This window comes from Zonotrichia albicollis, chromosome 5 (assembly GCF_047830755.1).
Source record: "Zonotrichia albicollis isolate bZonAlb1 chromosome 5, bZonAlb1.hap1, whole genome shotgun sequence".
Classification (NCBI taxonomy): domain Eukaryota; kingdom Metazoa; phylum Chordata; class Aves; order Passeriformes; family Passerellidae; genus Zonotrichia; species Zonotrichia albicollis.
The window spans coordinates 1,801,185-1,827,721 of NC_133823.1; the positions used below are offsets into that span (position 1 = coordinate 1,801,185).

A 26,537-nucleotide genomic window follows, 5' to 3' on the forward strand; every position below is an offset into this window, starting at 1 on the left:
AGATAACAGAGATACTTTTAAACATTACAAAGGATCTCCTGAAGTCCCTTCCACCTCAAAATTTTCCTACAATCCTGACAAATGGAGTTTATTCCCAGCTGTGCCACAGCTCTGACTGTGAACTGCACCTCTCCACCCCTCCCTCCCACCCTGTCTGCCCACTCTGCAGAGACCCCTGGCCCCCCAAGGCTGATGTGAGGGGAATTGAGGGGTTTTGGGGCGCCAACAGAAGGCAGCCCAAAGCTGGCAGCAGTAACCCACGAGTGCAGGCTCCCTTGTTAGCCCTGTGAAAAACAGGGCAGGCTGTTGCTGCGGAATAATTCTTCCTAGCGGGTCCGAGTCGGTGGCGGGGCAGCGACCGGAGGATTCCGCGGGCGGCGGGAGGGATGTGGGGATGCGTGTGCGAGAAACGCCGGAGCTGCCCCAGTTCCCCATCCCGCCGCGGTGCCCGCGGTGCTCCCGGGCACATTCAGAAAGGCGACGTGAAGTCAGGCACCCCGTGCCTCGCCGATGAGGGTCTCGATGCGGAAAACCAGTGATACGGGAGGAGAAGCGGCATGAAGCGTGTTGGAAACCGAAGCAAATCCCAGATTTCCCTGGGGAAGCGAGGCAGGGGGCTGGGGGAGAGGCGCACACGGTGGGTCGCGGCGAGTCTCCGGGGGGCAGGATTTCTCTTCCATCGCATGGAAGAGCGAGATTAAAGAAGAAAGTGGGAGTGGGGTGGGAGGGGAGGGAAGGGAAGGGGGGGTAGGGGGGGATGAACAAAGGAGATTGGCAGCACAGCTGTTTTGGGAAGAAAAAAAAAAAAAAAAAAAAGGCCAGCCTTCCTGTTTCTTTAAAGCCGCTCATCTGCGCGACGGCCGGCTGCCGGCGGCGGGAGGCAGGCGGGCTGTGCGGGAGCTGCGCGGAGCTCGGAGGAACGCACGGACGGACGGAGCTCCGCTGCCCGCCGCGGCCGGGCGGGCGCAGATGGGCGGCAGCGGGGCGGCGGCAGCAGCGGCAGCAGCAGCGGCAGCGGCAGCATCGGGAGCGGCGCAGCAGCGGCGGAGCGGCCGCGGCTGAGCTTCGCCGCGCAGCGCCCCGCGCCATGCGGAGCGCGCCGCTGGCCGAGGGCGAGCCCTGGCCGCGCCTGTGCCCCGCCGAGCTCGGCGGGCTGCGGCGGCTGCGGCGCAAGCACGGCGCCTGCAAAAGTTTCCGCGTGGAGCTCAAAGTGCTGAGCGGGCGGCGGACCGCGCTCCGCGCCCCCCCCGCAATGCCGCCCCCCGCCGCCGCCGCCGCCGCCGCCGCCGCGCCGCCCGCCTGGGAGCCGCGCAGCGCCGCGCTCGGCCCCGCCGCCGCCAGCAGCGCCTTCCCCGCCGCCCCGCCGCCGCCGCCCGCCGCTTCCCCGCGCCCGCGGCCGGGCGAGGCGTCCGGCGTCTCGCCCGAGATCAAAGCGCTGCAGCAGACGCGGCGGCTGCTGGCCAACGCCCGGGAGAGGACCCGCGTCCACACCATCAGCGCCGCCTTCGAGGCGCTGCGCAAGCAGGTACCTGCCGCCGCCCGGGCACCGCTCCGCCCGGCCCCGCAGTGCCCGCGGGGGCACCGCGCCGCGCTCCGCCTGCCCGGCCCGCGCTCTGCCCGCCGGGACCCGCGGGGTGCCAGGGGAGGTGAAGGGCAGGAGCCGAGTGGCCGCCTGACAGGAGGGGAAGTCGGTTTAAAATGCCTGGAAGTACCAACCCTAGAACTGTGCTAACGCTCAAGATAAATAAATAAGGGCTTTTAATTTGCTTGCAGTTAGAAAGTTTTGGACTTTTTTTTTTTTTCTCTCCCGGAGGGAGAGTGGTGTAGAGAGCGAAAAATAAAACAAACCCGATAAATCCCTCCGAGGGAGAACAGAGTGTGTAGAGAGGCACTTGGTCAGGCTGGGAGCTGGGGTGATGCTCCTGTACCTAAAGCACGTGTAGTTGCCAGCTGTCTAGCTGCGGTGAGCTGCCCCAAAGGGATCACCGGGAATTTGGGCAGCACCGTGCTCCTGTTGACGTTGATCCCTCAGAGCCCTTGGGTTCTTGCAGGAGCCTCTGAAGCGTTCTATGTGCCCTGTGTGCCAGGGATAGCCAAGCTGAGCTGTGGTACTCCACCAGTTAGCTTCCCATGGCTTTTACTGTAGGCTGTGTTTGAAGTGTGTCTTGTGCTGAGCTTTCTTGCTGAGAGGACTTGAAAATCCTCATGGTTGGCTGTAAAGGATATGTTCACAGTGTCAGGGTGGCACTTTGAAAGGTTTTGGTCAAAATCCTTCCATTACCTGCCCAGGATGAGGAGAGAAGCCACAAGGCTCTTGTATCTTCTGCACAAGGATAAATCAGTGTCCTGGCCCCGGTACTCAGCTTTATCTGCGTGTAGGCACCGTGTAGAGTGCAGTGATAGACAAAGATGTGCTGTCACATTGTGCAAGCCCAGCTGTGCTGGCTTTTCTGCCTTTCTGTTAAATGTTGATGGGACTGTTCCAGGTGTGCAGGAAGGAGGAGATGCACAGGGCTCAGAGGGTGGTAAGCTGCAGATGAGGCTGTGGTGAGAAGTGCTAAGCATCACCTCTCCCAGGATGGTCCCTCCAGGATGGTTCCTCCCTGGTGGGAGCAGCGTGCTCTGCTTGCAGAGAAGCTCACACACACAGGCTTTTCCCTACCACCTTCTGGACATTACTAATCTGAGCTACTCTGCAAGTGTGCTCGCTTTAGGACTCAGTCTGCTGCCCTGCTTAGAGGAAATCTGCCTGTTCCTCTCTTCAGCATGCTGCCTGGAGCCCTTCTCAATGGCTGCTGTGTCCTGGGTAGTTGCACCCCAAGAGTTAATCCTTTCCCGTCATCTACTTTGGCAAACAGATTTCTGGGGCTGAGACCAGGGCTGTGTGTCAGGAGAGAATCGCTGGTGAACAACTAAACGAGAGCATTTCTGATCAGTGTGCAGTGGTGGGATCTCACTGCTCCTGTTATAATCCCAGTAATCCAGTGTGTGCTGGGTGCTGTCCCCCAGTGCTGAGAGGCTGCCCCTTGTCTGTGCAAACTCCAGACTTGATGTATTTTGTTTCTGTGAGCTGTTTCCATATTTCAGTTGTTTGGTGACTGTGTGTAACACGCCTGGAAGTGTCAGTCTGATTCTCCGTGGACAGACATCTACACCACCAAAACCGCAAGGGGAAGTAGCACTGATTTCCCAAATCACTGGCAATCTTGTTCTAGGCTGAGCCTCAAGCACAAGTCAGGCAGGCAACAAATTAAAGCTGCACTCTTTGGGGAAATGGGCAACTCTTGAAAAGCCTCAGATTCCTGGCCTTGGCCCTGTCTCTATAAATCACTTCAGCCATGGACTCAGCTGGGAGCCCAAAGAGCCTGGAGAACAAGCTGCCGTCCTCTCCTCCTGTGAAAGCCGCTCTCTAGGGTCAGCACAGGAGCGAACTGGCCAAGCTGTGCTCGCTCTGCAGAGAGAAAGACATCATTCTCTGGGACATGTTTGCCACGAGGTTTTCCTAGCAGTTTGCTGAGGGGTGGGCTGGCTGTCCCGACCATCATTGGATGACATTTGCATTCATTTCTTGTTGGGCTGCCAGCGGCGCGCCGGGTGCCGTCGGTGCCATCAGGTGACAGCCAGCTTCATTGCACACACGCACGGCGCTGCTGCCTTGGCACTCGCCTCATCCGTGACGCAGAGGGGATTCTGGGGGGCTGCTCAGATCGGGGGACAGGAGGATCCTTTCTGTCACACCTTGGCCAGCAGGGCTGTGGAGATGCCCTGGTGGAGGTACGCACAGTAGGGAGGCTTTCTCAGGGCAGCACTGCCTTCCCACACGCCAGGGCCTTCAGCCCCTTGAGAGACGCAATCCCTGCGTGCTGTCTGCTGCAGGCCTCCCCTCTTGTTCCTTGGTTAGTCCTCCGTCCCCTCCTTGTCATCACATATCAGGCTCTTAAGCAGCTGGGAGGCTTTTCCTGAGGCACTGAAACTGATCCGTCCCCGCAGACAGGAGGGTGAGGAGCAGGGATTGTGCCGTGCCTGCACACAGCCCACCCTGGCCCCACGCTCCTTTGGCTGGGTCAGGTGCTGCCTGTGCAGCTGCTGGAAGCAGGAGCCTTCCTCAGCCCCTGGTACCCAACACCCACAGGTGTCATCCCTGTCCCTGCTGGATGCACCTGGATGAGTGGAGATACCCATCCTCACTGGCACACGTGAGATAAAACCCCATTGCTGCAGGATCAGACCCACCACGGCCACACTGTAGGGAGCCCATCCGTGCTTGCTGAGGAGGAGGAGGAGCAGGAAAGGGAAGTCATGGCTCTCTGCAGGACACTCTCCCTGTCTGAGCAGCCCACCCGAGGGCAGGCGCCTGGCACACAGCAAGCACAGCGCACAGATGGGCTGACGGCGGCGGCCCGGCGCTCCACAGCTGCCTGCATATGGCACACATGTTTTGGCTTGTGCTGGCTGACTCTCCAGATGGCAGGAAGGGGTGTGGGTGCTTTTTTTTCCTCCCAGTTCTTGGTGGAGGAAGAGCCAAACACAGTTGTTTCGCACAAGGCGAGGCCAAGCCAGAACCCAGCCGTGTCCCTGAGGACTGAGCTGTCCCCAGCTTGCCTCGGAGGCCAGGGCCCCTCAGAGGTGGGAGGCAGGCGGGCAGCTGCCAGCTCTGGGAAGCTGCCTGCTGTTGGGAGAGATGTGTCCTTGCCATTGTGCTCACTCCTTGGTGTCACAGCCACCAGGAATGAGGATTTCTCTCCCTCTCTGTGTTGAGCTGCTGTACACCCTGCTGCCCATGCCATACAGCCACAGCACTGAAGTGGGACTGAGGAGCAGATGCTCCTGGGAAACAGCTTCTTCCCCCTGGTCTTGGTGCTTGTGGTCTTCAGCTATTAAGTCTGGAAGAGATTTCTCCCCCTTAGTCCCCCAAGTATCACTTGTCCAAGTGATCTTTCCACTGACAGCAGGCTCCTGAGGCAAACTGGAGTTCTCCTTGGGAAACACTGACCTGCTCTGAAGCACTTGGAGGTGGTGAGATACTTCTGCTGTACTTGGCTGTCCCTCTGCTGCTGCCTTTCTGGTGTCCCTCGTGGGGCTGCTCCTGTCCCTGTGACTGGGCAGCTCCTGTCTGCAGCACTGCTCTCCTGCCCCCAAATGCCCTGGCAGGTGCTGGTCAGTGAGTTCTTGCCCTGCCCTGGCTGCTGCGTGCCCTGGCTGTGACATGGGGGATTGTCACTTGCATCCCTTTCATCTTCCTCTCCCTGCCGTGGTGGGTGGTCAGAAACCCAAACATCTCTGAGGCAGCACTGAGACAGCACTGAGTTCGCAGGGACCTGGGGTCACCTTGTCCTCCATGTGAAGATTCCTACCCATCCTTTTCATGTTCAAATTCATGGAGTGGTGCAACTGTCTGGAGGAGACAAGATGTGACAACAACATTGCCTATCTTCAAAGCAACTGTTCTCCATGCAGTGCAATTCTGTCTTTTTTCTGTCTGCAAATTCCTATTGACAGCGAGAGACTCATCCTCCAGCAAGTCCCATCTGTGAAACTGAACCACTGTAATTTTTATAGCAGTACGGCCTTAGCCACCAGGTTTTCTGCTGGAGGTCTTGGCCAGAAGGGAATTGTGCTCTTCACCATGAGACTGCATGGACAGCCAAGCAAACCAGTATGTGGCACTCCCAGGAGCTGGGACTGAGCTCCTCAGCTGTGCTGACAGGCCCTAAGGTGGCAGCAAACTCTCCCTGGATGGATGGAGACAACCAGAGCAGCCTTCCTGATGTGGAGCCTGCCTGGGCTTGCACATCTGGTTTGTCTCTGGAGCGCTGCTGTCCTGCTCCTCCTGAAGAGAGTGATGCATGGAGCCACAGCGAGCTGGAGTCTGTGCCGGGAGCAAATGTGTCCACAGACATTCATCTTCCCCTGAAGTGCTCCGGCGTTTGCCTCAATCTTTTCACCACCACGTTGCCAGGACATTCTTTGCCTCAGCAGCTGACAGCCTCGCTCTCTGCACTCGTGTGGGTTCTGGAGATGCTTTAGGGTTTTATAGGGCTTTTTAGCTGCTGGAATGGAGGTTTTCCCCCCACACAGGGTTTTCCCTTTCACTCTGTGCCTTGGGCGTGCACATGGCTGCTGTGGCTTGCTGTTAAATCAGTGCAGAAAAGTCCCCGCTCCTTCCCATGGTGGGACATCGGGAGCAGAAGCCTCAAGGCTGCAGGAGGAGATTTTGTGGCTGTGGGGACAAACTGTCTGCAGGGGTTTGAAGGGACAAACCAGGCAGTAAATGGAGGAGCTGTGGCTTGAGCAGTGCCTTAGCCAGCAGAGGCTGAGGCTGTTGTGTGGGTGTATCATTCCGTGCTCCCCCTCTCTGTGTGCCATCCCAAGGGTGGCTGTGGTTTGTCACCTCTGCAGGCGGGACCCTGCATGTGACCAGTGTCACTGACGAGTCCTGCCTGAGAGCTGTCCTTGGGCACCTGCTGACATCTGCCAGCCCTATTCCCAGTGATTCATCCCTCTGTGATCCATCAGCAGGAAACCCTAGGGCGCTTTAAAACCCAGCTCCTGTAGGCAAACCACCCATTGAGCTCTGGGAGTGAAGGCTGGGCGGAAGGTTTGGCTGTTGGAGGGATGCAGCTGGGCTCCAGGAGAGCAGGAGCATCTTGCAGACACAGTGTGCAGTGCCAGTGCTGTGTGTTGTCACTGAGCAGCCCAGTGTTAACCAGAGCATCTCCGTGGCTGCTGCCAGTCCCAAGTGACACTGATGGATCTTTGGAGCCCAGAGTGGGGCAGCCCTGTGGTTTAACAGCTAAAGAAGATGACAAAATACTGCCCTGGAGCAACACAGGAGGATAGAAAATAAGGGAGAAACCAAACAAAAGGACAAAAATCCTGAAAACAATGGCTGTGTGTCACCAAGAACAAGGCTTTTTTGCTCCCTTGGCTGCTGTCTAGCTGATTTTATCCTTTGCTACAAATCCTGCTCCTGTCAGGAGGTGTTTGCTCTGCCTGCTGCAGCCACCCTGAGTTAACCTCTGTGTTTTCTTATGTCTCCCACTGAAACTGGAGAAAAGAATCTGCTTTTCTCCATCAGGCTTTGACTCCAGCCTCTGCTCCCTGCCTTAATCCACTGTCAAATTCCTTTCTGGGCTGCAGTGGGGAGGTGGGACACTTTTCAGTGCCTTGCAGAGATCTCCCCAGGCTCTTTGTTCCCAGCCTGCATCTCCTTTGGTCAGTGCCATGTGTGTTCCCAGGTGATGTATCCCATCCTGCTCCTGTCCCCTGTGCCAGGCAGGGATGCAAACAGAGCCATGAGTGTGCTGTGGGAGGTTCTGCTCCTCTGCAGCTGCCACGGGCTCATGGTGACAGCTCCTGGGGCTCAGCAGTGACAGCAAGAGAGGGGAAAACGCTGTGGTGTCCAAGAGTCACCAAATCCAAGCTGAGTTAATGCCGTTATCTCCAGTGGAGCTTGCTCTTCTATTTACCAGAGGGTTTGGATCCATTGGACTTCAGAGATGCAGATGGCCACTACTAAACTACCACCCAAAAGAGTGTTTCCCCACTATAGTGCAGCCCCTTTCTGAGGAGATTTTCTGTGCCCAGTAGCCCTGGGATTTCTCCTCTGATAACCCCAGTAATTGTCTGTCTAGTTACTATTTTGGGGAGTGGTTCAAAGAACCAGCAGTAAGGTAAGAGCGTTTCTGCAGTCCAGCAATGTGATATTTTTCAGGCATGATACTGAGGGGGGGATGTGCTGTGTGCCCTGAGGACGTGCAGGAGGCTTTGGGGGTGCAAAACCTCTGTGGGAAGTGCAGGACAACTGTCCAAAAGGGAGCAGAGCCAGGCCTGGGGCAGCATTCACCAGGCTGCCATTTGGAAGGGACTCCTGGTGAACTCACCCAGCACCACACCTAGGTTTTGTTTGGAGGAAGCCAATTCCTGCTCCAAGGAGTGAACTCATGTTTGTGTAATGTGGGCAATGGGGAGCCAGGAGCTGGGAGGGAAGCAGGAGCTGGGATGTTTGACAGCCTGGACCCACCCAAGAGGCAAAGGCACCTCGGTCGGCACTGGGGCTCCTGCCTGAGCGGTGCTGCTGCTGTTCTTGGTGGCATTTTCCAGCTGGCTTTGGGCCTGGGCTGAGCACTTTGCTCCCCGGGGTGAGGCAGGGGTGAGGCTTGCTTTCAAACTGCTGGCATTGCATTGCTGGTACAGGGCTGCCCCTTGCTGCCACTGCATTTGGGGGCAGAGAAAGCAAAAGCCTCTCAGCCCCATGGCATGGAGTAGCTGCTGGCGTAGAGCTCTGTGGAACATCAGACACTGTGACACCAGGGGTGGTCAGGGGAGGTGGCTCTTCCCCTCTGCTCTGCTCTGTGAGGCCCCACTGCAGTGCTGCATCCGGCTCTGGAATCCTCAGGACAGGAGAGATGTGGATCTCTTGGAGCAAGCATAGAGGAAGCCACCAAGGTGATCAAGTGAATGGCTGAGAAAATTGGGATTGTTCAGCCTGGAGGAGAAAAGGTTCTGGGAGATTTTTTCAGCCCCTTCACCCCTTTCCCTTAAAGGAAGACAAACTGTTTGCTACACCCTGTTGTCATAGGCATAATGGTTTTAAACTAAAATAGAGTAGATTTAGACTAGATATAAGGAAGGTTTTTGCAATGAGGCTTGTAAAACACTGGCACAGGTTGCCCAGAGAGGTGACACATATCCCATCCCTATAAACATTCAAGGTCAGGCTAGACAGGTCTCTGAGCAACCTGATCCAGTTAAAGATGTCCCTGGACACTGCAGGGGGCTGGACTAGATGACCTTTAAAGGTCCTTTTCAACTCAAACTATTCTGTGATCTTTGGGGCCCTTTTCCAGCAGCAGTTCCATGGGAGCCATGCCATCTATCCACACAGCAAGATGTGGCTTTGCTGCGTTCAAACCCAAGGGTGCTGCCCCAAAGGTCCAGGTCAGGGTAGTGAGCACCAGAGGAGCCATGGGTGATCCTGGTTGCTGCTGTGCTGCAGGGAATATTTGAGAATCAGCTCTGAAGGGATCTGGTAGGACTGTGAAAGGATGTCTCAGGAGTACTTGCAGTCTTTTCCATCCTACAGCTGTGTAAGTCATCTTTGTCCCACCTGGAATATTAGAAGGACTCAGGTTCTGCAGCTGCTGAGAGCAAGGTGGGGAGGCCAAGTCACCTTGCTGGTGAACCTGAACCAAGTCATCAATGAGTCCTGCAAGCAGCAAAGGGACACATGTGTGTTCACTTCACCCCCAGAACTGGGTGGAAAGAGAAAAGGGCTGGCTCTAAACCCTTCCCTGCAATGTAACACATCTTGAATAGAGCCAATGATCTTCTGGGCAAAGCCTTCAACTTGTTAAGGATCTTACTCATGGAATCACAGAAGGGCTTGGGCTGGAAGGGACCTTAAAGATCTTCCAGTTCCAGTCCTACTGCTGTGGGCAGGGACCCTTCCTCTAGCCCAGGTTACTCAAAATCACATCCAGCTTGGCCTTGGGATGAGGCATCCTTTCAGGGAGGAGCATCCCCACATCCACAGCAGCTCTACAGATAATTTGAGATCATGCAAGAGGGGCTTCCCCTGTCAGGGCTGACAAGGCAGGGACACTGTCAGTCCTCTGCCCCACCCTGCCACTGTTCCCCAAGGTGCCTGAGCCCCGGGAAGTGTCTGACTCACCCTGGGCTGGAAAGGGATGTGCAACAGCCAGAACTGTGAAGTACTGGACATTCATATGAACCTCTGGAAATGTTTTTGGCAGGAAGCTCAGCACAAACAATGAGGCAGCGCCGCTGGGCTGCGTGTTGGGATGCAGGGAGAGGCAGCCAAATGTTTTCCTGGGGGAGGGGGGCAAGGAGAGGGGCCCTGATGTGTTTTAACTCCCAGTATAAAAAGTAAACCAGATGAATTAGCAGGCAGGTAGATTCAGCAGCTTATTATGGCATGAGGAGGAACTAGCTCAGGAGGGCTTGGCTTGTGCTGTGCCTCAAACTCTGCCTTAGAGCAGGGCCTTAGAGCTCTCCACTGCCTTAGAGCTGTCCCATCTTCCCTGCTGGGCCTGGGGGGCCCAATTCTGCCCTGTGTGACCTTCTGTGGAGGGGATCTGAGCACGTCTGTGCTGCTAAATCACATTTGGAGCACAGTCACAGAGGCATCTGGACCCCCAGCACTCAACATCCTTCTTTACCCCAGCATTTTCATGCAGTGTAAAAGCAGGCTTGGTTTCACAGATGTTATCTGTACAGGTCCAGAGGGTGTTTATGGAAATGGCATCTATTTTATAAAGACAGAGCTACACAGAAGCTCAATGATGTGAACTGGCTTAATGCTCCCAAAGTGCACAGGATGCTCCTGGTTGTTCCCTGCAGACCCATCACAGTGAACACACTCTGTACCTTCATCTCCAGCCTGGTTTCCCCTGGCTCTGGATGGACCTGCTCCGCTCACAGCTGCCCCATTAAAGCACTGAATTCTGTTCAGTTCAGGCATGAGGAGCAAGGAGGTGACAGAAGGAAAGGGTTTGGTCATTGCCAGGAGCATGACAGATACCTGCTCACGTTCCTGCCCGAACATACTGTGTCACCCTAGAGATGGGTGACACTTCTGCCCTTTCACCATCTCCTGCTTTCCCCAAGCTCCTCCTGCAGCCTCCTCCCCTGTGCCATGTCAGAACCAGCCCTCAGCCCCTGGCTTTGGTGGGTGACAGTGATGCTCTGGGGAGCTGCAGTGGGTCCCTGCCCCGTTCAGGAGGGCTGGCTGCAGGTCAGGAGCACAGCAGCCTTCCCACGGACTTCAAAGGGAGCATCTCTGGTTTTCCAAGGGCGCTGCCTCTGAGTCTGAGACGTCAAGGATAGACCAGACCTGTTAGGTCACATCCCTTTCTGTTTTCCTGCCAAAGAAGGGCTCTTCTGCGCAGGAATATGTCCCAGGAGCATTCATCTTGCCTTGCTTCAACTCCTGCCAGCCTGGGGATCACTGATAAGACCCATGAGACTCCGCAGAGCCCTTTGCAGACACAACTAACAAACATCCTCTGGCTGGAGCTCTGGTTCCTCTGGTTCCAGCTCACTCTGTGCTCATGTCCCAAAGCTGAGGATGGTGCTGGTGTCCTTGCCTTTCTCGCAGACAGCTGCATTCCTCAGGGCTGGTGTGAAATTTCAGTTGCAGTTCCTTCCTAATTCCTTTTAATCGTTGCAGATTTTGCAGGCAAGATGGTGAGCTGTGCTGCTGCTCCCCAGAGACCAGTGAGGTCAGATAAGGGAAATATTTTCATTAACTGCCCAGGAACTCGAGCCTGGTTCTCCCTGGCTCTGGATGGACTTGCTCAGCTCACAGCTGCACCATTAAAGCACTGAATTCTGTTCAGTTCAGGCATGGGGAGCAAGGAGGTGACAGAAGGGAAGGCTTTGGTCCTTGCCAGGAGCATGACAGATACCTGCTCACGTTCCTGCCTGCCAGAGTTCTGTGTGGAGGCTCTGTGGGAGCTGGCAGGGTTACACCTGCAGGGCCACACCAGCCTCAGGTGTTTTTCCCACCTCTAAAACACTCTCTCTGCTTTAAGTTGGATTTTGAAGATTTCTTGGCATCCAGGTGTGTCGCTGACACCCCTTACTGCAGTTTGTACAAATCTGCCCCCTCTTTCCTGTAGACTTTGTGTTAAAGAAGAGGTCATACCAAAGTTACACACAGACACACTTGGAGAAGTTTTGGCTCTGGTTTTGAACTAAGTGGCTCGTTCCTCTCTTAATTTCCCATGTTTAATTCAAAAGGAAACATTAAAATGGCAGGAGCTGAGCCAAGACAGGGAGGGTTCCTATGAAATAGTTTTTCTAACACTGTTACCATGGCAAAAAAACCTCTTATCTCTTAATGTTGGAGCCCTGCACCCATCACAGGAGTATCTGAACACCTCAAGGTGAAACTCTTCCCATGGGCATACAGGCAGTTTGGACATTGTTGCAGCAGTGTGGGAAAAGTGCTGTGTAATCCCAGATGAGGGTTTTGTCAGCTGTGCTAGCACTGAAATCTTCCTTGCCTTTTGTAGCAAACACGTCCTACAAAATAGTTTGGGTTTTGTTTTGTTTCTTTTTGTTTCCTTAAGAAAAAGAAAAATCCCAAAACACAAAAGAAAGAGCAAAACAGATGAGGAAAGGAGACATTGGCCTGCCTGCTCGTGTTGTAACTGCACAGCGTCTGTGCATCAGCCTCAAGGATTTCATGGTCTATTTTCCTTCCACTCAATTTAACTTCCCTCTTGCTCTAATTCTGAAATTACTCCCACATTTCACTGAATCCTTCCATTTTAGTTTCCATCTTGCTTTGTTCTTCCCTGGTGCTGTTTGATCTGGGGTCTCTGCTTTCCCTGTGTTGGCGTCCAAAGAGCCCTGGGTGTTTCTGCTGCTGCCTGCAGCTCTTGCTTTCACAATAACTCAGCTCATTGCATCTGGGGACCAGGTACTGAGGGCAGGGGCATTGCTGGGAGCAACAAAAGTGAAGGCAGGGATTTAGAGAGAGGTTTTGTCAGACAAAAAGGGGCTCTGAAACAGAATCTCTGCGATGTCCCTGCTCATTGCAGAGGGAATATGGACTAAGGGACCTTTAAAGGTCCCTCCCAACCCAAGTTATTCTGTATTCCTTGTATTTTCAGGGGTATCAGTAGAAAGTGGTGTGTATTAAAAAAAGGCCATTTGAAGTTTTATGGCTGGTTTCTGGAGAGGCACCTCAGCCACATCACAGCTGCAATCCTGTGTTCAGTTTTGGGTCCCTCTTTACAAGGACATTCAGGTGCTGCAGCGTGTTCAGAGAAGGGCACAGAGCTGGGGAAGGGTCTGATGAGGAGCAGCTGAGGGAGCTGGGGCCTCAGCCTGAGAAAAGGAGGCTTGGGGGGACCCTCTGGCTCTGCACAACTCATGACAGGAGAGGGCAGCCAGGTGGGATTTGGTCTCTTCTCATAGATAACAAGTGACAGGACAAGAGGAAGTGTCCTCAAGTTGTGTCTGGGGAGGTTTAGATTGGATATGAGAAAAATACCTTCACTAAAAATGTGGTCAGTCATTGGAACAGGCTGCCCAGGGAGGTGGCAGAGTCACCATCCCTGGAGGTGTCCAGAAAATGTGTAGGTGTGGTGCTTGGGGACACAGTTTGGCTGGGTAAATGGTTGGAGCCCATGTCCTTAGGGGTGTTTTCCAGCCTAAAGGATTCTGTGTGTTGTGCAAGACATGGCCCATAGGGTCAACAGCCCTAAAATCCTCGTGCTCTTGGGAAAGGGTGAGCCAGGCAGCCAGTTTGGATTTCCATAAGCACCATGGCAGAGTGTTTCCTGGGGAAGAAGAAACCAAAGAGCTTGACTGGGAGTATGGGTCAGTGGTCAGTGTAGAGGCAGGGGATGGTGGGTGGGGAAACTGGGCCAGTTCCTGCAGGGAGGGACATCATGACAAACCAGGATCTGACTCTGAGCTCAGCCCTGCTCTAAACAGGGAATGTCAGGTTCCAGAGCCTGAAACTGTGTCTGTGTGAGCTGTGCTGAGGTTCATGACTCTGAGTGATGAGGTAATCATATGGCAGAAGAAATGAATACCACGCAGATAAAGTGGAGTGATGCATATGGAAAAACCCATACCAGAGTCCATGTGTGAAGTGATAGACCCTGAACTGACCATTATTTCAGAGAAGGGAGACCTTGGGGTTTCTCTAGATGGTTCAAGGAAAGTCTCAGGTCAGTGGCTGGCAGCAGTCACAAATCAAATCAGGAGTTAGGAGGAAAGGAACATTAAACAAAACAGAGAACATAAGCATCTGTTAGATACATGCACCCACAGCATGAACACTTTGTGTTGTTCTGATCATCTCATCTCCAAAGGGACTAGGAAAGGTTCAGGAAAGAGCAGCAAGGGTCATCAAAGATATGGGATGGCTTCCACAGAACTGTCTGCTGAGCAGGATTAATCTTTTTCTTTTGGAAAAGAGGCTGAAAAGATGATGGTGAACTAAAAAACATATGTCACACAGGAGGTGAATAAAGATCTGTTGTCCTCTCTTCTAATACAGAACTGTAGTACCTCAAGGGAAGACAGTAGGAGCCAAGTTCAAAACAAGCAAAAAGAGAAAAAATTTATATAGACTGGAGAGAGCACTTTGCAAAAAGATGTTGTGGCTGCTCAAAATCAACAGGGTTGGTTCAGCCTACCAGACCAAGTTCATGGGCAGAAAAGATCTATTGTGGATTGTTAAATTCGGGAATGGCACATCTCGCTGTAGTGATGGAGGTGATGGTAGCTGAAGCCTGACAACACTTGGGGAAATCCTGTGTATGCCTGAGCTATCTCCTCCTTTGGCATCTGTGTGTGGCTGCTGTGGGGTTTGAGGAGGAGCTGAACCCATTTTACCTTCTGTAAAGTCAGGGAAAGCATTCTGGGGGTGATCCCATCTTTGTGTCCTTGTGGAGGAGAGAGAAGCTGAGGCACGAGCATGGCAAGAGGAGACAAAAATCCCCAGCCCTAAGCTGAGTGTGACACCCTAGAGGGCTGTGGAGAACGGAGGCTGGTGCAGAGGCAGGTGGTGGAGAAACACTGAGGTGTGCCAATGATTGATGATGTGAAGGCTTTGACAGGTGCTCAGACAACCTGAGGGGCTCGGATGGGTTTCAGATGAATGCACAGCTTCAGTTTCCTGTAGGCAAGAGACTCTTGCTCATTAAAGGCTGAGTGACCTTCAGCAATTTTGCAAACTAGAAAATGGGGTGCCCAAGCCTGTTGAATTCAGAAGACTTCTCTTTAAGCTGGACATATTAAAGTTTTATGCCTAAAATCAAGTGCAGAGGTGGTGTTTTTATAGATCATTATTGAAAAGCAACCAACCCTTCTGCAGCAAGAACCACATACTGCTCAGTTATTGAGCCCCATTCAGTTTATTTTGAATTGTTCAAATGTTTCACCTCACAGTAGAAATCTTTAAGGGTGAAGAAATAAATTGCAGAAGATGCACCCAGCTCCCTGAAACAGGCTCTGTTTTGGTCTCTTTTGTGGGGTGAAGTACCACGATGGAGTGTTGGAAATTAGAACAGGTAGAAATTACTGCCTGCTCAAGGTCCTGCTACTCAACAACACTGTGTTTTTGCATGGGTGAAAGTCACAACTGTTGATTTTTGAGCACAGAAATACCAGGTTGTGATATAACTGCTCATATCTTCTTATTGCCTTATTCTGCAAGACCTGTGATGACATGGGAGCTGATTGTAGGGAGTAACTTACTCAGGACAAGTTACTGGGAGGCATGGGGATGCAGGTTTCTGAGAAACAGGGCCTCCAAGAGGTGACCTGAGCAGCAGGCAGATGCCCTGGGCTGTATCCTGCCATCACATTTTAAGCAGAACTGCCGTGCTGAAATCAAGAGGCTTCGTGCTGCTTTCATCCCCATGGAGATCAGCAGGGGAGTTCTTCTTAAAAACCTGTTGGGACCATGTGGTATTTTATCACTAGAGTTTCTATTTGTGTTAAAACTGCTAAGAAAATAACTGAGAGTTGTTTTGTCATGCTTCAAGCGAGATGTTTTGTTTATCTGGCCTAATTTTTAATTATTTCTTTTTCCCTGTTGCCCTTTCTAGGTTCCCTGCTATTCTTATGGTCAAAAGTTGTCCAAACTGGCCATCTTGAGAATAGCCTGTAACTATATCCTTTCCCTGGCCAGACTAGCAGACCTGGATTACAGCGCTGACCACAGTAACATGAGCTTCTCTGAATGCGTGGAGCAGTGCACTAGGACCTTACAAGCAGAAGGAAGATCTAAAAAAAGGAAGGTATGTTACAGCCTCTCCCCCAACTCACCCCCTAAAAAATGGTAAAAGTTACAAAAGGGAGGGGAAAAAAAAAACCAAAAACAAAAATCCAAAGTGGTTTCCTTCTTTTCTGAACCTTGTGAAATTTGCCTGATATTTTTTATCCCTTGCCTTTCTCTTTCTCTGTGTTTTTCTCCTCCATCCATCTGATCTTGTAATAACCACATTCCTCCCTAATCAAAAGCTTTTCTCTCCTCCCCGCTCTTCCCCTCGTTAGTTGCCCATCGTGTGTTTCAGCACGAGCTGATCCCATTAAGAGTCATCTTGGGACTGTTACTTGTTAAACCAAACCAACCTTGAGTCGCCTTTGGGAGCCTGTGAAACGCTGTCACCCTCCTGTGTTTTCTGTTTTGTTTAATCTCACACTTATCTCCGAGAAAAATCACCCGACAACAAAAAAAAAGGTAGCTGATGGAGACATTATATGTATAAACACATTAGTAAGATGTATGACCTGAAGGACATGTGGGTATCTTGAGGAAACAACGTTAAATCTAATTATGCCTTGCATTCCTTTAGGTTACTTAACACTGAACCAATTAGGTGAAATCATCGTCAAGCGGCGGGAGGAAGAAGCAGAGCGTTCTGCCAGTTTTCCTCTCAGAGAGTGACATGGCTGAATTAAAGGAGTGATTGATGTCTTTGTTCAGGCTTTTATGACAAAAAGAGTTTTGTAAACTTGAATTGAACTTCCCCCTGCTCCCTGAGCTTGCTTGTCAGGCAGGATAATAAATCAGCAGGATTTTAATGGATGAATGGGCAGCTAAGCTGGGGAGCAGGCTCCTTCCCCGGTGTTGTTAAGATCTGCCTCTGATTCGGGCAGGTTTCCTCACTTTTCCTCCTCTTCAGCCCAACAAATCATCCTGCAGCAGCTCAGTTTATAAATAAACACAATAGCACACTCCCTGTTGCTTCCTCTGGCTGTCAGGGGCTGTATTTATGCCCACGGAGCAGCAGTGCCAGGCAGAGAGAGGCACAGCACCACGTGCCCACAGCTGGCAGCTCTGCTGGGACTGGGAGGTGTGGGGCAGCTCCAGGGCACAGCCCCACAGCCCCATAGGCTGGGGGTTCACCCTGGGCTCTGCAGTGCCACAGGCAGTGGTGTCCCAGGGACACTGAAGTGGTGCTGCCAACCCTGGGGCAAGCTGAGAGTTGGTTCTTGGGCTTCCTCTGCAAGTTAAGATGGAGGAGGAGAAAAGCATCATTTTTGGGGCTTCAGCTTGTTGCTGGTTGGGTCCAGGGACCACTCTCCATGTCAAGAAGAGGATGAGCATCCTTTGTGAGGCTTTAGTAGATTGCTAGTTAGGTCTTGGGTGCCCTCCCAAAGTCACAATGGAGGGAAGGAAGAGAATGGGCATCCTTCATGGGGCTGCAGCCCATTTCTGGGCTGTTCTTCAGGCTTTGGGTGCCCAGTGGGCTGAGACCCCTTGTCCTGGCATATGTAACCCAATGCAGGTTTAAAGACAGGAAACAAGGAGCCAGATTTTAAATGGCTCCAAATCCCAGGGTGTTTACATCTGAGAGTTAGAGCTGGGCCCATCCTTAATTTAAAAATTCAGTGAAGATTTAAAAGCCTTCCATTTACGGTGGTTCCCTTCAGAGTGGATGCATGGAGAAAAGCCCCAAGCCAACCAAGAGTGCCTGAACAATGGAATTCTACCAGGGCACTCTCAGGCACCACCAACCCACAGAAACAGCATCACCAGGAGAAAATCTGCCTTTTCTCCACATTCTTGAAGGACACCCAACCTGAACCTTCTCCAAAAGCCCTCTCAGAAAAGAAAGCCAGGCTTGGTACCCGAGGCAGGGTCTTAGCCCCTGCTCTGCCTTGCTTTTCTTGCGGGAAATTATAGTTCTGCTGCCAGTTTAGGGCAGCCCCAGAGCACACAGATTTCCTTAATGATGACAAGTACAGTTTAATTTCCAGCAGTATTTGCTCAGGGGATGGCAAGAGCTCATCCAGCTGCTGATGAAGCCAAAACCAGCAGGTACCACTGAGTAACTCTGGTAAATCCCAGAAGATGGGAGTGGGGGATGCAAAGCCTGGGTTGGGAGGGCTCATCTTGCACATCTCCCTTTCTCCTTGAGCCCAGCAGATGGTGAGCTCAGGGGAGGAAAAGGCTGTTGTCAGAGGGCAGTTACAGATGTGGGATGGCTGTGCAGCTGGTCCAGGCTCTGGGTGTCAGGTGGGGAGGAGGGATGTCTCTCCTGGGGGGTCTCACACGGGCAAATGGATGAGGGTACAATGGCTTGGCCCAAAATCGCCGCTCCCCCATTCATGTTGAGATCGGCACGTTTCTGTGAGCTCTGTGTGGTTTTAATCAGGTCTCTGAAACCACTGCTCACTGAGCAGTTCCTCTGAATTATCGGCTTTGGGGCGGTTGTTATTTTGTTACTGTTTTGTTTTGAGTTTCCTTTTATATTCTCTCTTAAAAAAATCCCAGCGATCCTGAGCACAGACCTCCTTGAGCTGCACCTTAGGTCCACAGCACCCTTATCTCCTGTCATCTCCATTTTATTGTGTGTCTGCCTCTCTCTCAGCTCTCTGGTTGCAATGTGCTGTGGCACCGTGATCTTTTCACACAAAAAAGTAGCTGGTTGGAGTTTGTTTTGGCAGGCAGAGACTCCAGATGTTGCATTTGCTGGAGTGTGCATTGCCTTTTGCTTTGTTTTTGGGGGCAAATTATCCCGTGTCCCTAACGCTAGGTTGTTGTTCATATTTTGCTGTTGCAATCGGAAATTTACTGAGTGGTTTTACCCCCCGCCCTTTCTATTCCCATTTTTGTTAATTAGAAAAGTTGGCTTTAGTTTTTCAAAGTTGACTAGAAAAAAGAAAATCCCCTTTTCTGTCCTGACTACAGTTATAAGGTGATTTTAGTTCTTGCAGTTGAGGGTGTTTGGTGATGGGAGATCTCATTTATAAGCAACAAAGGAGGCTTCAGATGCCTTTTCTTAAAAAAGAAGAAAAAAAGCTGACTGTGGGGGGGTGGTGGTGGCGAATTCTGATGATAGTTTTCATTCTTTAAAGCTGCCTCTTGCTTGGTTATAAATGATCTGGACTAAGCCTCGTCCTTAACCGTGCACCCAAGAGTTGCACCACGCTGGAGATCTGGGTTGCAACACCCTCAGCAGAGCCCCAAGTCCTGCAGGGGCCACGCTGATGTCCTGGAAAAAGGGGGGAATTGCCTTCAGCTCCGGCCAGGAGCGTTCTCCAGCAGCACAGAGAAAGGAAAGGCAGCAGCAGCAAGAGAAAGGGAAGGCCAAGTTTTCCTTACCCCCCAGGGTACCCCATTTCTGCATGGCACAGGATCCTCAGTGTGGCCAGGGGGTATCTGAAAGCCTCACAGGGATTCTTTAGTGTTTGGGGTCCAGCTTGCTGCTCCCAGAATCTTTTTTTTCCAGGGCTGAATTCTGGTGTCCTGCAGGAAAGCAGCTCAGGCTCAGGATAAGGGTGTAGGGTGCACGGCTGGGGGCTCTGCCTGTTATTTGTAGGGTGCAGAGCTGTGCATCAGAGCCCCCAGCCCCACAGGATCTGACCCCAAAGCTTGGGGCAGAACTTTATTCACAACCACAGTCACTCAGTGCACACGGAGCAGGATCCAAGCACGGACCAGCACCCCAAACACCCGTGGCAAGGCTCCTTTCCCTTCCCCTCGGGATCAGCGCCGTGCTAGGCCGCAGCGTCGCCGCGGCCATGGGAGCCCAGCCGGAGCAGGGAGCGATGGGTGAGGGATATTTTCTCTCTCTCTCTCTCTCTCTCTGCTCCATCCTCCCCCCGTGGCGGCTCTTCTGGCAGTCTCAGACTCCAGATGTTCGGAGCGCGAGCTGGGAAGTCCTGCTGGCGCCACTTGGGGCAGAGGGCAGGGGAAAGGCACGCGAGCTGGAACCCGGAGTACTCAGTCACTGCAGGACTTGGCGCATTCCCCAGCTCGCTGCTGGCACATTCCCCAGCTCTCTCCTGGCCATCTGTTCCAAAAAAACACTTTCAGAACCTCATCATCACTCAGGATACAACACTGCGAGCAGCTGTTAGCGAGGCAGAAGGGGAGGAAAAAAAAAAAAGGAAAAAAAAAAAAAAGAAACACACACACACACATTAAAAAAAAAAAAACCAAAACCATGCGAAAGGTCTCTTTGTGAGAGAGGAAACTGGGTTATGAATAACAGGCGAGCTGTTGGAGCTCAATAAAAGTTTTCGGCTGGAATTTAGTTTCTTGTTTTTGTGCCTGTGTGTGTGGATGAGCACAGACGCAAGGAATTAAAAATTAAAAATAAGCTGTGTATATGTCTTTTCCCAGATAATTAAACGATATAGAAACATATATGGAACAAAAAGCTTCTCTGTTTGTTGCAGCCTGCTGCACTAAAAGGGCTGACATTATGTATGTCATTATTGCATTATATAAAATAGTTATTGTGGTGTTGTGCCGTGCCTTGATGCCCCCTCATTGCTACTTTGCTAAAAGCAGAGCTCCTGCTGTAGGTAACACTTATTCCTGCTGAACAAATTAGAAGGAGGGCGTTCTGCAGGCGTATTTACCTGCAGGAGTGAACAAGTTAAGGGTTTATATTATAAAAGAGAAATGGTAGTGGCAGACTTGATTTGTACAGCACTGAAACCATTTGCTTGGAGCATATTTTTTTGATAACACTGTATCATGACTCGTGATTTATTTTGACAAAGCCCCGAGATAAAGCCACAGCTCCCACCCCCTGGTTTGTGCAGCTGATCCTGGCTGCAGGGTCTCGCTGTTATTGATCATCTGATATTGATTATCAGAACCATTCAGAGCCAGCACAGTAAAACCTTGATGATCCGCATGGCATTTCTTCCTCCTGGCTTCCCATCCTGTGTGGGGAGGAGGGAGGGGGTCTCATAATGAGATTCGACCTCCCTTTCCCCTGCAGTTTGCCTTAGCAGAGGTTCCTCTTTAAAAATAGCTTCATTTCCCTGCTCGGACTTGCCGGCGAGCGCGGGCAGCCAGCCAGTCTGATCCCCACGGCCGCCAGCTCCAGGGAGGAGCTGCACCACAGGAGAGCCCAGCCTGCCCTGAGCCGCCTGTCCCTCTGTCCGTCTGCCCCGGGACAGCATCCCCGGGGGCATGGAGGGGGCCTGGGTCTGCCCGGCCATGGGTTATCCCTGCTGCGTGCTAGATGAAGGGTTACCCACCCAGGGACCTGATAAACAGGGCAGCGAGAGGGTAGTGAGGTTAATTTGTTTATTCCTTGTGCCTTGTATGTCCTGCAGCCCAAAACAAGGATTGCAGGTGGGGCACGGGTGCTAAGGCTTGTGAGGAGGTCATGAGCAAGATCACCCAACTCTGGACAGGGTACCCCAAGGGCACTGCACACCTGCATCAGCCCACTGGGGCACTGAGCATCAGGACCCCAAAGAGCAGGGCCCGAAGCTTTTCCTTACAGAAGGCTGTGATATGGGACTCAGTACCCCAAGAACAGGGCCCAAAGCTTTTCCTTACAGAAGGATGTGATGAGGGACTCAGTACCCCAAAGAGCAGGGCCCAAAGCTTTTCCTTACAAAATATGTGATATGGGACTCAGTACCCCAAAGAGCAGGGCCCAAAGCTTTTCCTTTCAAAAGGATGTGATGTGGGACTCCCCTGTTCCATCACAGCACCCCAAAAGCCCCTTTGCTTTGAAGGGTGTTGGAACAGTCATGTCAGCAGTCACAGCACAGGGATGGGACCGGGGATTTGCTCCCTTGGTGGGAGCAGGATCCAGCATAGGATCCATCCCCTCTGTAGCAAGGATGTTGCCAAGAATAGGGTAAGATCCCCCCACAGATATTGGGTAACTGCAGCAGAAGGAAGATGTGAGTAGAAGAGACAGGAGAAGCCCTGGAACAAAGGCTGACTCAATTCCAGAAGTGCTTTGATTTATGGAGATTGAAATGCTCCAGGATGCTGCAAACTCACCAAGGTCATTGGGCCAGTTGTCAAATTCAAGAGCCATGGGAGTTCTGATGTTATTAGTTTAAAGCAGACCCAGGCTCATAAATCTGTCTTCAGAGCTCCTGGCTGAGTGAAAAAGGGTGGAGGGGGAAATAAAAGCCTCTTCCCACCACACATAACCCATGGCCAAGCGCTGGGCAATGCCTGGGGACCCATCCAGTGGTGCCAGTGAGGTGTGCTGAGCATCTCCATCGTGCTGCAGGGGGATCTCTCCATTCCCCTTCCCATTTCCTGTGTCTGGAAGGCACAGCACAAATGCCCTGGCCTGGTTTGTGCATATTCCCTCCTGTCCCCCCATGGTTGATCTTCCCCAGCTGCAGAGACTTCAGAGCAGAGACCTGGCCCTGAGACTCCTCCTCCTAAAGCCATCCTGCTTCCCCAAACCCACAAATGCTTTTGATCTCTCTGCTGTCTTTTAATATTGATGACAGCAGTCATTGCTTCCCTTCTTTCACATTTTCTTTCCATAGGTAAATGTGGGATAAATTAAAGAACCAACTTTTCTATTACAGGTTATTAATACACATTACATATTGTTGAAGGGTCCCAACAGAAACATTGGCAATGCAGAAGGCTGTTTGTTATTCTCCCACCTGAACCTCATTAATTCAAAATCCCAAATAAAGCCTTGAATCAGAGCAAGTTCCTACATTTTCTCTGAGCAGCTCTAGGTAGGATTGTCCAGAGACAACTCCAGGAATCTGGGGTCCAGCAGACACCAGCATTTATTGCATGGAGGATGACCTGGGTGCTTTTAGTGAAATATTCTTATCCAGAGAAACCTTGATGGTGCTGGGGCAGTCCTGAGCTTCCCTGGGTCTGCACTTGACAGGAGGGGGTGAAAAGGTGGATTTTAGGTTCCCCTGTCCCTTAGCCTGTCATGGATGACCAGCTGTAATAGTTGATCTCACAGCAGCTGCCCTAATGATAGCCATAAATCAAATAAATACCAGCAGGTTGCCAGTATTTTATACCCTGATGTTACAATGTCCAGTGATGGGAAAGGACAGGCAGTACAGAAACAAAACAGACTGGGGAAGAAAGTTTTTCAGGCCAGGCTTTAAGGAGTTTGACCCTGTTAGGACTGACAGAAATGTGGCTGACCTGTTCAGAGAATTGGTGACTATGTCCAAAGGACTTTCAGAAGCTGTACTACACCCTGAAAGGTTCTTAAATCCACTGGCAAAAAGCAAGAAATGCTGGTAGCACTAGCTAAATGTGATCTCATTTCCAAGTTTCTAATTCCTAAGTTATTTAAAAGAGGATTTAGGGCCCACGTGATGAAGGCAGTTTGGACAATGGGGATGTGATCTCATGAAATCCTCATGCCCTGAGGATTTTCTTCTGTTTTGAACTATGTTAACCATTGTTTGTGGGATATTTGTGGGGCTTATTTTAATGCCGAAGGGGGTTTAGATGAGATTTCCTTGTCTCAAGCTGCCATGGTTTGGAGTTGACCATTTTCCTATGGACCTGGCCATAATATTCTGTAGCCCAGTGTAATTTCCCAATTGCCGCAGCTGTGACAGGCACATGGGACAAGTCGCAGTCCCACAGACCGAGCAGCTATGCCTGCAGAAAACTCAATACAACAACTAAAATGTGCAGGAAAGCCTGTCTCCTGCTTAAACCCTCTAGCTGCCACTCCTCTGCTTTCTGAGATCAGCTCCTGAACTGAAAATAGCAGATATTTGCCATCACTTCTAATTATTTATTTTTTTCGGCAGGAGTTGGACCCAACACCAAATTACTGTGTTGTTTTCCTTCCCCAAGCCTTCCTCTTGCTGTCTGCCACTCCCTGTCCTCTGTGCAGGCTCTGGCCTCTGCTGTGGCACCCACGGGTGGTTCCAGTGTGAGCCCAGCTCTGGAGCATTGCAGATCCAGTGGTCCCCAAGGACACCGCGTGCTCACTGATCTCATGGTGCTTCTCTCTCCTTCCAGGAGTAACAACCAGCAAGGGAGGATTCACAAGAGCTTCCAGCTAGAGCTACGTCTGGTCTTGGCAAAGGTTGCACGATCCAGATGAAGACTGAAAGCAGCTTTTTTGCAGAAACCCCTATTGGAGATGACGATTGGCCAAGGAACTTTCTTAATCTCTGGAACAGAAAGGAAAAAAGGAAAAGGAAAGGAAAAACAAAAGGACAGGGATGCTTCTTATTGTTGTTAAGCCAGCCACCTTTTCGTACGTGCAATTTATTTAGCACTTTTCCCTTTGCTTAACTGGGAAATGTTACCCTCTCAGCTCATGTGTACAGTAATTTTTTGTTGTTGTTGTTGTTGCTGTTGTGCCAAAGATTTGATGGAGCTTCTACACTGTGTCTTATTGTTGCCTTAATGTTAAACCTTTGAGCCAAAGAAAAGTCAGAGGAGCCATTCAGATCGTGGCAAGCAGGCCAGCCAGCTGTGGGTGACAAAGCCCAATTTCTGTACCCTTCTGCGAGTTACCTCTTATTTCTGCAGCCTGCACTTCTCTGGAGCCAGCTTTTGGTGTGGGCAAGAGCTGGGACAACACAAAACCATTCTGTGGTGTTCAGGTTTGCTTCTTCCTTTGAGCTACTCTGTAGTTCTGCCTTTTGGGCAATTTCCTGATGTTCCTGCCTGTGCAACACATCCACAGGGTGAAAGTACTGACACGAAGTGAGAGCTGAAACAGGAGCTATGAATTTATTTTTTTTTAATAAAGAAATAAAATTAAACAAGCAAAAGCAAAGTGCCATGTAAAGCAAAGAGAGAGAGAAAAAAAAATAGAAATCACAAGAAAGTTCAGCCAGGCAGAAAGAAGTGCAGCAAAATGATTCAGCCAGTGTTTCAGGTTTGTGAAGTCGTTTTTTCCATGGGGTTTTTCAAGTGGTCAGAAACCCGTGTAATGCAAAAGCATTTGAATCCTGTACTGTACCTTTCACTTCAAATTGAAGTAAAAAAAAAGAGAGAAGAGATGGAGAAACATTTGCTTGGAGTAAGCAGACTTTATAGGTAATGCAGTTCGTATGCAGGACATCTGTTAATGATGGAGGGACGGAGCTCTGTGTTCAAGTAAAAAATATGAGTTTCCAAACCAAGAAGATTAACATGTTTTGTTAATCCCAGGGGGAAATGTTGTTATTTTGAGGCCAGATTCACATGCTGGCCCTCAGTGTGAATCAGGTTCCCTCCCCTGTGTCTGACTTACTCCAGTGGGGTCTGGCCCAGCCCCGCCAGGCACTGGGGCAGGCAGGAGGCACTGGGCAAGGGAGGGAACAGTCTCTGTTTTACTGACGTGAACATGCAAAACTTGAGCTCCTCAGTGCCTGCCTGCTCCTTCCCCAAGCTGAGCAATGGGCTGGTGAGCCCCGAGCTGGGGAGCTGCTGTGCCAAACCTGTCTGGGATGCCAGGCTGCTCAGTGCCAGCTCCCCTGGCTCCCAGCGAGCTCGAGATGTCCTCTGCCACATTTCTGGGGCACGTGGGACAGCTGTGTCCAAACCCCCTCCCAGGAGCTCATTATATGGCTCCCCCTCCACTCTCACCGCTGGTCATTATTAGCAGCCCAATAAAATACATTTTTAGATTGTCATTTGTATTTCTTTATTAAAGCACAGTTTTTAACGATGTCTTTTATTATATACATTAAAGCCAGATTTTTAGCTTGTAATGGGGAGAGGGGCTGAGCTCACTGACTGTGGGAAATGCTCCAGGGCTGTTTGCACTCATGTCAAAGGACTGGGTTTAAAGTGCTTTTGCTTTCAAGAACCAGCAAGCAACTGGACCTTGTGTGTGTGGCCCAGCCAGAGAAAACAGTGAGAAAAAGGGAAATGGAAGGCAGTAGGGGTAAAAAATGAAAGAACAAAACAAAACAACCTCACAAGATGACCTAAAGGGAGAGCAGTAGGTTTTGCCATGAACATGCTGCAATTCTCCCATCTGGGTTTTGAGCAAGAGGAATGGAGACAGCCCCAGGTTGTCCTGGTACACACAGGAAACCCTGTGGGCATTTCATTCTTTGAGCAGAGTGAAGCATTCCCTGAGCATTTTTAATTTGAGAAATGCCATCATATTCTAGTTATGAGTTCTGCAATGGCTCTCAGTTTGGGTTAATAATTGTCAGTAAAGCAAGGTCTGCAGGGAGAGCCAACGATACAATACTGCTGATAGGCTTTATTTACCCTTTTTTTCCCTTTCAATGCCTGTTATAGATAAGGAATTTGCTGCAAATACGTAAGTCACAAGCTGGACAGCATCACTGGGTTGCAACTGGGGCTTGAGGTCACACAGTATTTTTTGTCCCCCTGATTAGGGAAATATTAACCCTTGGGATTATGTTGCTCACTTAAAAATTCCCAGATTCACTTTCCTTAAATATTCCCTGGTATTCCCAGATGGCAGGGAGATGGCAGAGAGAAAGTCTCTAAAAGCTAAAATAATAAACTGGTTTGCCTGATTTAGTGAGCAAGGCTCTGAAGAGGATGTGTGGGTGCTTTTGAATCTCACACAGGGAGGTCAGGCAAGGTGAGAGGAGCAGCAATGCCACCCCTGCCACTGCCCCTGCACCTCGGCCCAGCCCCACCAGCCAGCCCTGACAACAACAAGAAGGATAAATGTTTACCAAAGGGTGGCAAACATGTGGGTTTGAGCGCTGCCACGGAGCTTTTATGGGCAGTGGTGTCAGCTGAGGTACAGAGCTGACCTTGCCGCGCTCCTCCCCTCCCCGAGAGGTCTCTGTCTCTGCAGATAACAGGGGGATGATTTTGTTATCATGCTGGAAAA

The 26,537-nt window shown here is 51.2% G+C and overlaps 1 protein-coding gene across 1 annotated transcript; it reads left to right on the forward strand.

Annotated features, from left to right (window-relative positions):
* The first annotated feature begins 813 nt into the window (after positions 1–813).
* LOC102071184 (transcription factor Atoh8) lies at positions 814–25,347 on the forward strand. Its single transcript, XM_074540503.1, has 3 exons — positions 814–1,525; positions 15,597–15,788; positions 23,738–25,347. Exons 1-3 carry the CDS (start codon positions 1,088–1,090, stop codon positions 23,741–23,743), a joined length of 636 nt encoding a protein of 211 aa, XP_074396604.1. The 5' UTR covers positions 814–1,087; the 3' UTR covers positions 23,744–25,347.
* The last annotated feature ends 1,190 nt before the right edge of the window (positions 25,348–26,537 follow it).

Bases quoted from the DNA above. Each gene is read 5' to 3' on its own strand.
- LOC102071184 (XM_074540503.1), top strand. From the start codon at position 1,088: ATGCGGAGCGCGCCGCTGGCCGAGGGCGAGCCCTGGCCGCGCCTGTGC. The intron at 1,526-15,596 runs GTACCTGCCGCC...TGCCCTTTCTAG, and splicing joins TCGAGGCGCTGCGCAAGCAG to GTTCCCTGCTATTCTTATGG.